We start from the raw sequence: 14,913 nt of genomic DNA on the forward strand, positions 1-14,913 counted from the left end.
TTTAACATCTCAAGAAATATCACAACAATACCCAAAATAAACAGTTTTCCTAGTATCTAATCTGCAAAGAAATCCGAGATCATAAACGGTGTACTGATGGCAAGGTTTGTTCATAAAAAAAGGAAACAAACAGAAAATCCGTTCTTAAATTTATACAAAAGTACATTTTATTTTCACAAATTAAAAATAAGAATCAACAATAAGTCCTATAGAGAGAACAGTCAAGAGGGAAAAGCACATTTCTAACTCCAGTTCTGTGTGTGTGTGTATGGTTAATGTTTTCCAGTGTAGTTAATGTCCATATACATATGACCACAGAATCTGCAGTCATTTCCTTCGCAAAAAACAAAAAACAAACAAAAAAAAAAAAAAAACGGGGAAATCTGAAACTATAAGGACTCTGCTGAAAGCCGATGACTGTAAATGTAATCAAAGCAGGGTCGTGTCAAACCCATTCTCTAACAGATTCAAAACTTGCATGAAAAGAGAATAAGAAGAAAGGAGTTGAAGAAACAACAAAAAAAAGTCTCCATCAACCAGTTTTGACCTCCCGCTTGGACAAATACAGCTTTTTCTGAGGAACACGTGAAACCAGCTCTTCCCCAGAAGCTCTTCCTCTCTCCCTACCGCTATTCACATACATAATAAAGGTCTACATCTACAGCATACCGTGAGTCTGAGATTGAGAGAATTCACAGCGGAACATAATGCCAATGTGTGTCTTGATGGCCCAGTGAAAGAATGTGAAAGTGGATGGAAAGTAGAAAACAAAAACTGAATATTACAGAGAAAGTAAGAATAATAATAATAAAAAAAGCACAATTAAGACAGTTGGGCAGGGAAAGGGGAAACAGAAATACAAGTACACACAGGGCACCACTTCCTGTTGAGAGTGCTGGCATCCGGGAAGCTCACAGGAAGTAGTCAGCGACTGGCTTTTTGGAGGGAATGCCTCTGGTTTCTTGCGGAGCGGCTTCGAAAATGATGAACTCTTTCTGCAGATGCTCGTCCAGCTCGAGGATCGCTGCCACGTTCCCACATCTGTGAGGAAGAGAAGCAGATGTCAATATGCTGAATCATTGACAACGTTTGTTCTTAAAGGGATAGTTCACCTGAAAATTAAGGGTGCTTTCACAACTGTGGTTCAGCTCATTTGGTCTGGACTAAAGGCAACAAATCATATACTGTAGTATTTTCTGCCGTCTTTGGGTCGTTTTCACATCACACTGATTGCTTTGGTCTGAACCAGTCGAAAAGAACCAAAATGCAGTCATGTGACAAACTCCACATCACTCATTGGCTAGATGTTTTTGAACGTATTCCCAAAACTGCTTTACGATTGGTCGGAATTAACGTGCGGGAAAATGCCAATGGAACTTCCACGGCGACTGAAGCCCTGCACAAGACTTTTGGCCAGCGGAGAAATTAAAATGTTCGTGCCCAACTGAGTCTGGTTCTCTCAAGGTTTTTTTTTTCTTCACTCCCATCAGGTGAAGTTTTTTTTCCCTCTCCGCTATCGCCACTGGCTCGCATGGTTCAGGATTGGTAGAGCTACGCATCGATGAATTTGCTCTTCAGTGTTTGAACTCTCAGTAATGATTAAATCACACTGAACTGAGCTAAGCTGAACTGAACTGAACTTAAACTAAAAAACTGAACTACACTGTTACAGTTACTAGGACCATTTATGTGAAGCTGCTTTGACACAATCTACATTGTAAAAGCGCTGTACAAATAAAGCTGAATTGAATTGAAAGTGAACAAACAGGCACACACAAAATGTTGGTTTTGACTATGGAGGTACGACTGCGCTGGCTGATTGTATCCCTGCTCATAGTATACTATATAGTTTGTATACATCACTTTAGACTCTATATTTAGAGAATGAAGCGTGGCTGTGGCTGAAAAACAATGTTTTAAGGCATTGCAAACGGCTAAGGCGCACTGCAGGTCACTTCAGGAGGAGGCGTGAATTAATTTAGCTAAACTGTGACATGGTCATCTTCCAGAAATATTACTAACAATCCATCAGGTGATGCATGTTTCTCTCTCCTTTTAAAATTGTTGGTAAAGCGCTGTCAACAAATATTTTCCCTCCACATCCCACAATGCACAGAGCATTGGCCTACTGCAGCTGGATTAGGCCAAAAAGGCGCAGTACTTTTTGCGGTTGGGTCCGTTTTAGTTTGGATCATATTCTCATTACAAACGAACCGATCCAGGGTTCGTTTGAAAGCATACGGAGACAACTTCTTCAGGAGGTCTCAATACGGTTTTTTGTTCCACTTTTGGTGCGCACTCGAGTACGATTGCTGCATTCTCACCTGCCCAAACGAACCACACCAAGAGGGAAAACCAACTCTAGTGTGATTCAACCGAACTAAAGAAGGCAGGTGTGAAAACACCCTAAATCAATGTCATCTTTCTATCAGTTTATTAAACTTTTACAGAAATAATAGGATAGTTTTACAGGAAGATTTAGACCAATATTATTTCCAACCATTCCCCCATAAACAAATCTAAATTACAATTATACACACACACAAAAAACTGGAAAATACGTAAAAATAAAAAAGCATAGTGTCAATTATGTATAAAATGTATACAGCGGGGAAATAAGTATTGAAAACATCACCATTTTCCTCAAAAAACATTTCTAAAGGTGCCAAAGAAATTTTCCCGAGATGTTGGTAACAACTTAAGAAATCCATATATAAAAAGAAAACAAATCTAATTAGTTTACAAATAAAGTTCTGTGTAATTAAATTAAACGACACAGGGAAAAAGTACTGAACACATGAAGAAAGGGAGGTGTAGTTCGGCAGTGAAAGCCCAGACAGCAGCTGAAATCTCCCAGTAGTTCTTCAGCAACCCTCTGCCCTTCCTCAGTGTAAATGCATATCAGCTGCTTCAGTCTAACATCTACACTAGCAGGAGGATGAAGATGAAACCATTGTGGACATTTCAGCAAGACAACAATCCAAAACACAGCCAAGGAAACTCTCAAATACTTTCAGAGGAAGAAAATCAAGCTGTAGAATGGCCCAACCAATCACCTGACTTGAATCTAATTGAAAGTACAAAATAAAGGACATATCTAATAGACGAGACCCACAGAACCGTCAAGATTTTTACACTGTTGAAGTCTGTGAGAAACTCACACCTGAGCAATGCATCAGACTACATTCTCCATATGAGGCATCCTTAAGCTGCAGCACCAAAAAAAGCCTTTTCTCCTTATTGCAGATACACACATTGCAATATCAATGCTCAAACTATGCATTGTGCAGCCCTAGTAACTAATACTGAAAAAAAATTACTTAAATGTAAACATGTGAAATAAATCAGGCTTCATGAACGCATCTCTCATCTCATTGGCTGCACATCAAACCCACCTGTAGCAGTAGTTGGGCGCAGACCACACAGTGAGAACGGTCTCGTTGAAATGCCACTTGTAACCCTCCATGACGAGCTGGTGTGCTCTGCATATCATATCGATGTCGTTGGCGGCGTTAAACTGAGCCACAACATCACTGCCAAACAGATAGCCAGCACCTCTCGGACTCACGCCCCAGCCTGTGGTGTCTGTCAGACAGAGAACACATTCACATAATGAAGAGACATGCTCACACGCAGAAGACAGGACAGATGAGGTATGTGTCAGGTGTGTTTTCTCTTTTCTTCTGGAGATTTACATTGTCATTACATCAATGTTATTTTTGTATTGTTCAAATGTACAACACTTTAGTTAAGTCAGTGGCTGTTTTTTCCTCATTGACTTCCATTATAATGAGATTTGTGCATTCTTCATTGTTGGTTGTTTTGCCTGTTGGCAACATTGTTCCTTTAGATAGGCCTGTGCGAAACAGTTTCTGGCTTTTATATGGCGTTCTGTGGAGTTCAACAGCAAATTATTGTGAGTGCACTACCATTTACTACCATTGTTATTATTAATGTAACTGTTGCAGTCAGAGTTTTATTCCCATCTTCACACACTTCAGTATTATTACCATGAATGCTAAAGACTGTTTAATATGGCTGTGCAATTATTCGAAAATCCGATTTAAATTTTGATTTTGGCTTCTAACAATTATGAAAAACCATTAATCGAGATAAACGATTATTCCATTATTTACCGCCCCCTTTCCAGTTGAAAACATTTGTTGCTCTTAAAAGCGCGAACTAAACCGCATGCTGCTGCTGTGTGTGTGTGGCGCGCATACACAGTCAAAAGTATGCGTTCAGCGTCAAATCGTGGTGTTTAGTGTTTATTCATATTAACCCTCATTTGTGTAACCATTAAAGTGACAGCACACTATTCCTGCTGCCGCCTGTTTCTATCATTATTAATCAAGTAACAAAAGGAGAAAATCCCTCGCTACACTTGACTGAAGGACTTTTGTAGCTGAAGTGTTTTTCTTACGGTGAAGATACTTAAAGCACAGTTTGTTTTATATTTTTATTTTCTTGTAATTATTTCTCTTTCCTTTGCAGGGAGGAAAATAACTGTAAATATACTGTTGTAGTCAGAATTATTAGCCCTCCTGAATTATTAGCAACCCCTTTCCTCCCCAATTTCTGTTTAATGGAAAGAATTTTTTTTTCAACACATTTCTAAACATGATTTATTTTATCTTTGCTATGATGACAGCACATAATATTTGACTAGATATTTTTCAAAATACAAGCATTCAAATTCAAAGGCTTAATTAGGGTAATTAGGCAAGTCATTGTATAACATTAGTTTCTTCTGCAAACAATAAAAAAAATATATTGCCTAAAGGGGCTAATAATATTGACCTTAAAATAGCTATCAAAATATTTAAATCTGCTTTTATTCTAGCCGAAATAAAACAAATAAGACTTTCTCCAGAAGAAAAAATATTATAGGAAATACTGTTAAAATTCCTTGCTCTGTTAAACATAATTTGGGAAATATTTATTTTTTTAAAAATTCTCAGGACGGCTAATAATTTTGACTTCACAGTAATCTTTTTGAATAATCGTAATTACAATTATGACCAAAATAATCGTGATTATGATTTTCCAAAATCGAGCAGCCCTACTATCTAAATATTCTATTTATCATTAGTTTATACACATTACTGTTATTTCCATTCTTGTTGTATAGCTGCTTATGGGTTCAGTGTTTACTGTATGTTTTGCACATTAAATAAACAAAACACACAAATAGAAAAAACATACGAGGAGATGATGATGATGATGATGATGATAACAATGGTTATCATAGCCATGACACTACAGACATCAGAATTACCTTCAGGATCAGACCACAAAAGATCACACATGGGTCCATCGTGAGGCACTTCCTGCTTTCTGTCGATGGTTCTGATCTGGTCCAGAGTCTGGATGGAAGGCGACAGGCCTCCATGTACACAGAAGATCTGCAGAAATAAATAAAACACATCAGACCAGTGCTAAGACAACAAGTGTAACCTTTATAAAGGTTTAGTGCACCTCAAAATGAACATTTAAAAATATCATCATCTTCATGCCTTTCTAAACCCGCAGGACATTTCTTGATCAGTCAAACGTGAATTTTCTTTCCTGTTCTAACACCATTTCTCCAAGTCAAATTTAAGCACTTTTCAAGCACATCACAGGTGCATTTTTAAACTTTTCAAGCACTTTACAAGTGTGGCAAATTACATATTTACATATATATATACATACTTTATCATATTAATTCAGATAGTATTTGTTAAACAGTATAGAAAATATTTAATGGCATGTTTGACGAAAGCCTTACTTTAAATTACTTATATGGGATTACCTCATACTAAAAATGGGTCATCTTTCATCTTAAATTTAGATTTACTTCACTTTCATGCAATGTTTAGTGATGAAGCTGTAATGTGCATGCATTTTGTCTTCTTCAACTGCTTAATCAAAGAGCACAGATAAAAAAATGTAAAAGACAGGCAGACTACACTAGAAGCACATGTGCAGACTATTTTATTTAAATAGTTTTTTTTTTAAATTATTATTAATATCTGTTAACTAGGATTAATCATCATAAAAGAAACACAATCACATTCACATTTCATGCACTTTATCAAAAATTGAAACACTTTTAAAACCAAACACTTTTAAGCTACCAAATACGATCTCCAAAGACGACGTAGAATTGATTGCACTGCTGAGCGAACCATTGGTACAACCCTCCCAACTCCCCAAGAACTGTACTTATTGAGAGCGAGCAGATGGGCTGCCAAAATCACTCTGGACCCCTCACACCCAGCACACTGCCTCTCTGAAGTTTTACCTTCTAGTTGACGCTACAGAGCACAGCGCAGCAGAACAGCCCGACACAGAAACAGTTTCTTCCCTCATCTCATGAACACTTGATAACAACCGTGGAACCAACATCACTACTTGCCATACACTTTTATACACTTATTTAGCAACACACTTTACATGGCAATTTGAACATAACAGTTGCACATATAACGTTATATATAGTAATATAGCTCTACATGCACTTGTCAATTTGTATATTAGCATTCACTACTTGCTGCTTTTTTTTAAATATATTTATTATCTGTTTATTGTCCTGCCTCTGTATTTCTGTAGCAATGTAGAAACTCTGTCACGAAAACAAATTCCTCACATGTGCGAACATACCCGGCAGTAAAGCTCTTTCTGATCTAAACAACCTCGACATCACTAGAATAAAATTCACACGTTCAAAGATTTCCAGCACCCATGTGAAACCAGATTAAAGAAAGAAAACCTGAAGACTCATGCACTATATACTCCCTTAAACTGTTCCAAATATGCATTTTCTTTCTTTGCTAAGGGGTAAAACTATTTTTTTGGGAGGCCCGACTTTGTTTAAATCAATACAACACCAAATAAATGAAGCAGCTGAATCTTTTGTGAGGAGATAATAAACTTTATATGATAAACAGACATAACTTCAGGCAAATAAAAAGACAGGTATTCATGCAAATAAAAAACACAAAGTGACTGTATCTCTCCAAAATTCAGGTTTTGATTATCCTGACTTTTAGTAGTGGCACAGAAACCTCTCAGGTTTCTCTAATAAGATGAAGGTGAGAAAATGATGATAGCTTCTTAATTTTAAGGTGAACAATTCGACTCACTTTGCCGTCAATGATGGCGGATAGAGACAGGTAGTCGAAGATCTCCGTGCAGTACCTCCATACTGTAACCGAGCCGTATTTTCTTAAACACTCGTCATAAAAGCCGTACACCTGTGTGATCTGTCTAGACTCGTGATTTCCCCGGATCAGGGTGATTCTGTCTGGATAACGCACCTGTGAGAAGACATCCGATCAGTTTATGATGTCTGACTACGACCACCATAACATCTGATTAAAAACTACAACTTCACTGTACCTTGAGGGCGAGAAGTAACAGAAAGGTCTCAACACTGTAAAAGCCTCTGTCCACAAAGTCTCCCATAAAGAGGTAGTTTGTTTCTGGAACGTCGCCTCCCACCTGAAGGAGAACAGATATTATGTATTAATTTATTAGCCAGCTACAAATAAATAACATCAGAGATTAAACAAGAGACGATGTGTGCCCTCGTTTCCTCAAATACACAAAGCAAATGCACATTTAACATATTTACATTCAATTAAGATTAAAAAAGACGAGGTGTTAATGACAGAAGCTGCACTAAACAGCGAATTTTGACCATTCAGAAATCGTATGACACATTTTACAGTCATAAAATGTATTGTTTATTGTAAAGACAGACCTTAGTCAAAATGATTTCTGAGTTACTGCTGCTCTCGGAGTGTAAACACGTGAACAATGCAAGCAAACTTATTGCTGACCGTCGAGTTTAATTTTCACCGCATTTTGTGACAGGATTTTTTTCTCTTTATTCTCTTATACGATGTGCGGTATCAAACATTCAACCATCATTTAAAAACAGTCTCTGTCTTTCTCAGCTGAGTGCATGTTTGTTTGTTTGGGAACCATTTTTATTCAAATCCTTTCCCTTTTCCCTCCCTTGACACTCCCACCCAAACAGAGCTAGACACACCCACTTTCCTGAATCCTGACTTTTTCCAAACTAGGTGTGAAAACACCCTGCTGTAACAGGGGGGTTTCATTGCCCTTTAATAGCCAATAAAAAAAAATACAGATATTAAATGTTTAAAATTATTAATAAACTTAACATTGTAAGCCTTTAATCTTATAATAGCCAGTATAAAAAATGCAGATATTAAATGTTTAAAATTATTAATAAACTTAACATTGTAAGCCTTTAATCTTATAATAGCCAGTATACAAAATGCAGATATTAAATGTTTAAAATTATTAATAAACTTAACATTGTAAGCCTTTAATCTTATAATAGCCAGTATACAAAATGCAGATATTAAATGTTTAAAATGATTAATAAATTGACCTCACAACCCTTTAATTTTATAATAGCCAGTATAAAAAATGCAGATATTAAATGGTTTTAAAAAATTATTATTAAATTGATCTTACAACCTTTTAATCTTATTATAGCCAGTATACAAAATACAGATATTAAATGTTTAAAATTATTAATAAACTTAACATTGTAAGCCTTTAATCTTTAAATTGCCAGAATAAAAAATACAGATATTAAATGTTTAAAATTATTAATAAATTGACCTCACAACCCTTTAATTTTATAATTGCCAGTATAAAAAATACAGATATTAAATGTTTAAAATTATTAATAAACTTAACATTGTAAGCTTTTAATCTTTAAATTGCCAGAATAAAAAATACAGATATTAAACGTTTAAAATGATTAATAAATTGACCTCACAACCCTTTAATCTTAAAATAGCCAGTATAAAAAAATGCAGATATTAAATGTTTAAAATGATTAAAAAAGTTGACATTGCAACCCTTTAACCTTTTAGTAGCCAGTACTACCAATACAGATAATAAATGTTTACAAATATTTCTAAAATTGACATTGCAACCCTTTAATATTTTAATAGCCAGTATAAAAATACAGATTTATCATTTTATATTTACATTGTGTGAAAAAGAGCTCAGACTCACCCTAAACAATTCCTTCAGGTCATAAAACTGCCCGTGGATGTCACCACACACCTGGAGACAAAAATAAACCATTTACTTCTCGTAGAGATGCTTTATTATCAATTTTCTTTGAAGAAGGAGGAACTTTAGTCTCTGGAACAGAAAATATGGTCAAATATACGTGTTTGTTTTGTGCTCACTAAAACTTTTTTCCACCAACATCTTTTAAAGTAACTTAATTATTGTGTTAGGCAGAAAAGGAAAGTTGGCCACGACCATTCATGTTTGTTTTTTTTTGCCACATAAGCAACTTATTTCATGGCAAGATCAACATGGATAAAAATATATTACATAATATGAAAAACATAAAAAACATATTACATATACTTCAGTTATTAATCAGTCATTCTTAAGTAACAAGAAATGGGTATCAACTAAGTTAATGCGCCTTATTTATCCATGTAATTACTATTTGTACAGCTATTCTAATTATTAATTAGTTATTAATTGTTAATTAGTTAGCTATTCTAATTATTAATTAGTTGTCTATTGTAATTAGAAGTATTATGGGTTTTTGTTCTGATTATTTTTTTCCTGTAATAAATGTATTAATTTGATGATAATATATTGTATATTTTATACACATCTAAAACCCAATGGCAACACTGTACAAATTGTCATGCCTATAAATCAACTTGAAATTACATTAGTGATACATTTCACTATAAAAAGCATATTAGTTTAACACTGATAACTAATATTAAAGGGCTATAGCTCACTCAAAAATTAAAGTTCCTTTTTTTAACATTTATTTACAATCAACTGGTTTCAAGCTTTTATGAATTTCTTTCTACTGTTGAACAAAACAATATGCCAGAAAAAATAAAATACTATGACAGTAATTTTAACGAGGAAAACCACTTTAGATTTTGTAATCTCTTTTTTTTAAGAGTGTCCTGTCTTTCCAAACGCTCTTTAGTATTTCTTTCTTTGTGTTTTCAACAGAAGAAAGAAGCACAAACAGGTATGAAATAAGTGAAGGATGAGCAAATGATGACAGAATTTGAACTTTTTGTGTGAACTAACACTTTAATAAAAGAAACATTACAGTAATGTACTACTCAAAGCTTCTCTATGCAGTGTTTGTGAATACTCACCGTGACAGGAGAGTCCACCCTCTGTACATTACTCTCTTCTACAAGAATCTCTCTGAAACAATAACCAAACATTAGTGTTGTGTAAGCATTTAATCAACATTTGGGAGTGACAGATTGCTTGGGTGCCTGTTTTGGGCAGGCTGTAATCACCTGGCTTTGGCACACAGGGCTTTGACCTCATTCTCCTTGATGAGCTCACACCTCCTCAGCTGGTCGATCTGTCGGTCCAGATCACTCATGTCACCCATGGCGGATCGCTGAGAGCCCGTCTGCCTGTTTTCCCCTCACAAAACAGTCAATACAGCGACTGTGGTGCTAACAATCTCTCTCTGTGCAGACCAAACACAGACACACTCACACCAGAGATGCGGAGAGGTGGCGGGAGGAGTCCGGGCACGACAACCTGTTTGGAGAAAACAAGAGCATTTTAATATGGGCCGAGTATGAACTATGCAGTTACTCGTTTATAACATGGCTATATGGAATCGTTGATTTTGATAGGCTAGTCGTGACATTCCAAGAAATGTTATTTTGAGATAACAACCGCTAAATAACACAGAATCAGAACTTTGAATCATCTTGACCTTTAGCAATTCACATCCATATACATAATTCACATCCACATGTGTCTGCTCATCTGTCACGTTGATTTTTCAGACTATTTTGCACCATCTTTCTCAATGAATAATAGGTTAGCATTATTCTCCAGTTTTGTTTCTGTCAGCTTTAGGGCTGCACTATTAATCGGAAAAAAGATCCCGATCTTGATTCAACCCTACACATGATATTAATTCAGCCAATTATATTTTCAAGGTCAGAAAAGAAGCTTAAAGGTAGTCGCATCAGTCTTCAGAGCAACATTGACACCTTCAAATGGCGTTAAAAGAGTCACATACTTTATTTATAAGGTATAATTCACCCAAAAATGTCATTTCTGCCTTCATGTAATGATGTATTCACGTGCGCGTGCACGCATGACGCCTACTTTAGTGAACAGAACCTTCATATGCTGTGAATAACAGGTAATGAAGTTGTAAAACGTTCAGTTTGTTGCACAGAGCGATCGTTTGAGGGCCGTACGGGAGTTTTGATTTGCATGCGTGTGTTTTTTCTCACAGTGACAGCAGCCATGAGCCGCACTCGGAAGTGAAAGTGAAACCTGTGCGCACATTTAAATGATCATATGGCATTTTAGAGTTAGGATTACGACAAGCATTTGATATGTTTTTTACTTTCATAGTGATTACAAAGTGTTGTGCATGAATGAAAATAAATGTTTACTGTTTCAGTATAACAACCCTAGCCTATATATAATGTAGAATATAATGCACAAAGGAATCGGAGATTGACAAAATTCTAATTTTACCAGTGAAAACAAATGGTCTAATAATGCTGTCAATAACAGATGACTAGCACATATCCTAAACATAATAAATCAACTTTATAATTATGAATAGTTGTATTCTGATGTCATCATTTTACTGTGAGTTAACAAACAGGACGTATTGAAAGTCCACCATAATGACTATACAAAGCTTAGCATTTTAAGCAAAAGTAGAGCTACACATAGGCCTACTATTTTTGTTGTTTTACCACATGTTTGAGAATTAAAAATAATAATAGGCTAATCATATTAACCTTTATTTTACATTTACAGAATTGTGAGAAAATCCTGACCTTGATTTTAAGCACAAATATAAAAAAATCGTGATTCACATTTTGCCAGAATCGTGCAGCATTATGCCTGGTTTATACTTCTGCGTCAAGTGACCGGCGTAACCCACGGCGCATGCAACGCGCGCAGCTGTGCATTTATACTTGTGCGCGCTGTCTCTGTTGGTCTGCATTAACACTTCCGAAACACTAGTTGGCAGTGAGGTTACCTGTCCTTTTTTATTTTAGCATAGACTTTAACTCACTGTTAAAATCACTTCATTTTACCAAGAATAAAAAACCTAAGATTTCTGAAATATTTTACAGATATATTTAAAGGAGGTCCTCGATTTTTGTTACTTTCCATACGGTTATTTGTTTAAGTGTCATTTATTCAATTTAATAATTGTATTATTATTATTGGGGTGTCACGGTGGCGCAGTGGGTAGTACAATCACCTCACGGCAAAAAGTTAGCTGGTTCGAGCCTTTGCTGGGTCAGTTCGCATTTCTGTGTGGAGTTTGTATGTTCTCCCTGTGATGGCGTGGGTTTTCTTCCGCAGCTCCGGTTTCCCCCACAGTCCAAACACATGCGCTATAGGTGAGTTGAATAAGCTAAATTGGCCAGTGTGTGTATGCGTGTATGAATGCAATAGTGTAAAGGTGTTTCCCAGTGTTGGGTTGCAGCTGGAAGGGCATCCGCTGTGCAAAACAAATGCTGGATAAGTAGGTGGTTCATTACGCTGTGCCGACCCCTGATTAAAAAAGGGACTAAGCTGAAAATAATATGAATATTAATTCCCTTTCTGTCTAATGATATTTTATTTGTATGTGTTTAAAGATTTTTTCATGACTGCATATTATTAATCTTTTTTTAAAGATCTTTCTGTGATCCCATTGAGGTAAAGTTGGTATTATATTCGCACATTCGTTCATTTAACTGTCTCTGTTGTAATATTCACCACTCTACTTTAAATATTCAGTCTGAAATGGCATGCCAGTTTGACTTCAAAACAACATTAGCACTATGTATTTGACTGTGAACAATGTTGTACTTTATTTGTCATTGGCTAATTTAATTTTCCTGTTCAGAATTAACAAAGAATACTCCTCTGAAATGAATATTATTAAAAAGAATGTCTAAATATCTGAATATAAAAACATCTTCACCCTAATTTTGATCCCTTGGATTTTGTTCTGATGTTTCTGTATTGTCAGTTCAAGCCAAAAAAACAAAAAAACAAAAAGGTGAGTCCGAGTAACCCGTTAATCAAGACAAATGACGTCACATGATGCCACCAAGAATAAACCGCAAACACAGCTTGTGTACATATTTTAGTATAACGTCATATTAATTAGTGGGCGAGAACCATCATAATGACAGCCTTACTGAGACTAGTTATAATCGCTTATTGCGTATTCGTACATTACATTTAAATATATAAACGCTGAATATATTATCAATACATTTTTAATGAACAACATTACATTTATGACAATTAAAATATTAAAACTAAAATTACATTTGTGAATGAGGTCAGTGGCCTATTTAGCAAGGAAACCAGCTCAATGTGCAACACTTGACTTTATACAAGATTTCAGTGACATTAATAAAAAGTGTAAACAGTAAAATTTGTTTAAAACTAGCACTGGATTTAAATGAATGATTTTAGGATGACAGTTCAGTCGTATGTCGACATTAGCGAATCCTTTATGCTCTGATTTAAGATAAGCTAAACATATTTTAGAAAAAAATACAAGTATTTTGAACAACACTTTTGCTAACACATTAAGGTAAAGCTTTAAAAATGAGTACTTAACGTTAGCTGTGCTCGCTGGTCCAACGTGACGGTGAAGTAGACTGGCACAACTTTCCTGAAAACTCACCGATGAATTAAACAACCCCTGACGTTACACAGAAACCACCGACGAACACGCCACTCACAATTATTAACCTACTCGATGTCAAGAACCTTAATGTCAAACTCGACCTCGATTTCCAGCCAAAAGCGAGTCAATCCGGAATTAGCCGGGCTAACTAGCTTGAGCAGCTAAAGGCCTGAAAAAAAGAGCTCATCTGCCCAGACATCTGCTCAAATAGACGGCCAGCAAACGCTCAAAAACCGCGGAAAACACACAAGACTTCGAGAAATATACGAGCGACACTTACCTTTAACCACTCCAGGCAGAGCTTTGCGAAATATAGCGATGTAAAGACTATAACGTCAGCTCTCTTTTCAGAGCTTCACCCGGTTTCGTCGGTCTTTTTCTCCCACCACCCTCTACCGGCGTCAAGCGCCTCCCTTTTGGAAAGCCAGACATATGAGACCGCCAGCGGCTCCATACTGCCTCCAGCGGCGGAGCGAGGTATTGGTTGTTGCTAGAAGGAATACAGCTGCGGCCGGAAATCAACGAATTTTCAGTTTTTTTTAAATGAATAAAACATTTTTTTAAACTGCAGTATAAAACAAATACAATAAAACAAACTCAATTAACCACAATAATTTTAATTATTCTCAGAACAGAGCAAAAATAATAAAAATACTCAATATAATATTTATAAAAATTAATTATAAAACAGAACACACACACACACACACACACACACACACACACACACACACACACACACACACACACACACACACACACACAAATTAACAAATTAAACAGCAGGGTTTTCTATAAATTAAATAATTAGCCACTAAACTGACAAAACGTAAAATTATTTTTTTTTGTGTGAAAAGGTGGATATCATTCATATTATTTATTAAATCATCCTTTAAATTGTAATTTATTAACACCTATCCCTACGCCAACCCTCACATTATTATCAAAATATTAATTATTCTTGTACAGTGTTACATAAATGATGTGAGTAACCGCAGCTGTATCCCTTTTAAACTTTACCCAATTGAAAAGCGGGGACTCAATGCTGCCCTCTTGTGGCAGAAAGATATATAACAGCCCAGGAGTCACTGCTGCCCTCGTGTGGCATAAAAAAAATACTAATGATGACAGGATTTGCCAATAGAGGCAAAGAAAAGTGACTTCATCTTGCTTCCTTGTAGCAAATTGAT

The 14,913-nt window shown here is 35.8% G+C and overlaps 2 protein-coding genes across 4 annotated transcripts in view; both read right to left on the reverse strand.

The window, feature by feature from the left end:
* The window catches only part of tlcd3bb (TLC domain containing 3Bb), a 538,378-nt gene that overhangs the window by 232,049 nt on the left and 291,416 nt on the right, over positions 1-14,913 (reverse strand). The window lies entirely within an intron of this gene.
* On the reverse strand, positions 145-14,130 carry ppp4cb (protein phosphatase 4, catalytic subunit b). Of its 3 annotated transcripts, none has more exons than XR_015503511.1 (9): positions 14,004-14,130; positions 10,332-10,584; positions 10,182-10,233; positions 9,046-9,096; positions 7,384-7,485; positions 6,192-7,301; positions 5,279-6,115; positions 3,396-3,585; positions 145-1,041 (listed from the first exon to the last, which is right to left on the reverse strand). XR_015503511.1 is itself a non-coding variant. In XM_087275183.1 (9 exons), exons 2-9 carry the CDS (start codon positions 10,427-10,429, stop codon positions 912-914), a joined length of 924 nt encoding a protein of 307 aa, XP_087131309.1. In that variant the 5' UTR covers positions 10,430-10,584; positions 13,655-14,130; the 3' UTR covers positions 145-911.

This window comes from Danio rerio, chromosome 12 (assembly GCF_052040795.2).
Source record: "Danio rerio strain M-AB ecotype USA chromosome 12, GRCz13ab, whole genome shotgun sequence".
Taxonomy (NCBI): domain Eukaryota; kingdom Metazoa; phylum Chordata; class Actinopteri; order Cypriniformes; family Danionidae; genus Danio; species Danio rerio.

Coding starts and splice junctions, on each gene's coding strand:
- ppp4cb (XM_087275183.1), bottom strand. CDS start 10,429: ATGGGTGACATGAGTGATCTGGACCGACAGATCGACCAGCTGAGGAGG. Junction 10,234..10,331: donor GCCCTGTGTGCCAAAGCCAG/GTGATTACAGCC, acceptor TTATTGTTTCAG/AGAGATTCTTGTAGAAGAGA. Junction 3,586..5,278: donor TTTGTGGTCTGATCCTGAAG/GTAATTCTGATG, acceptor TCTGTCTGACAG/ACACCACAGGCTGGGGCGTG.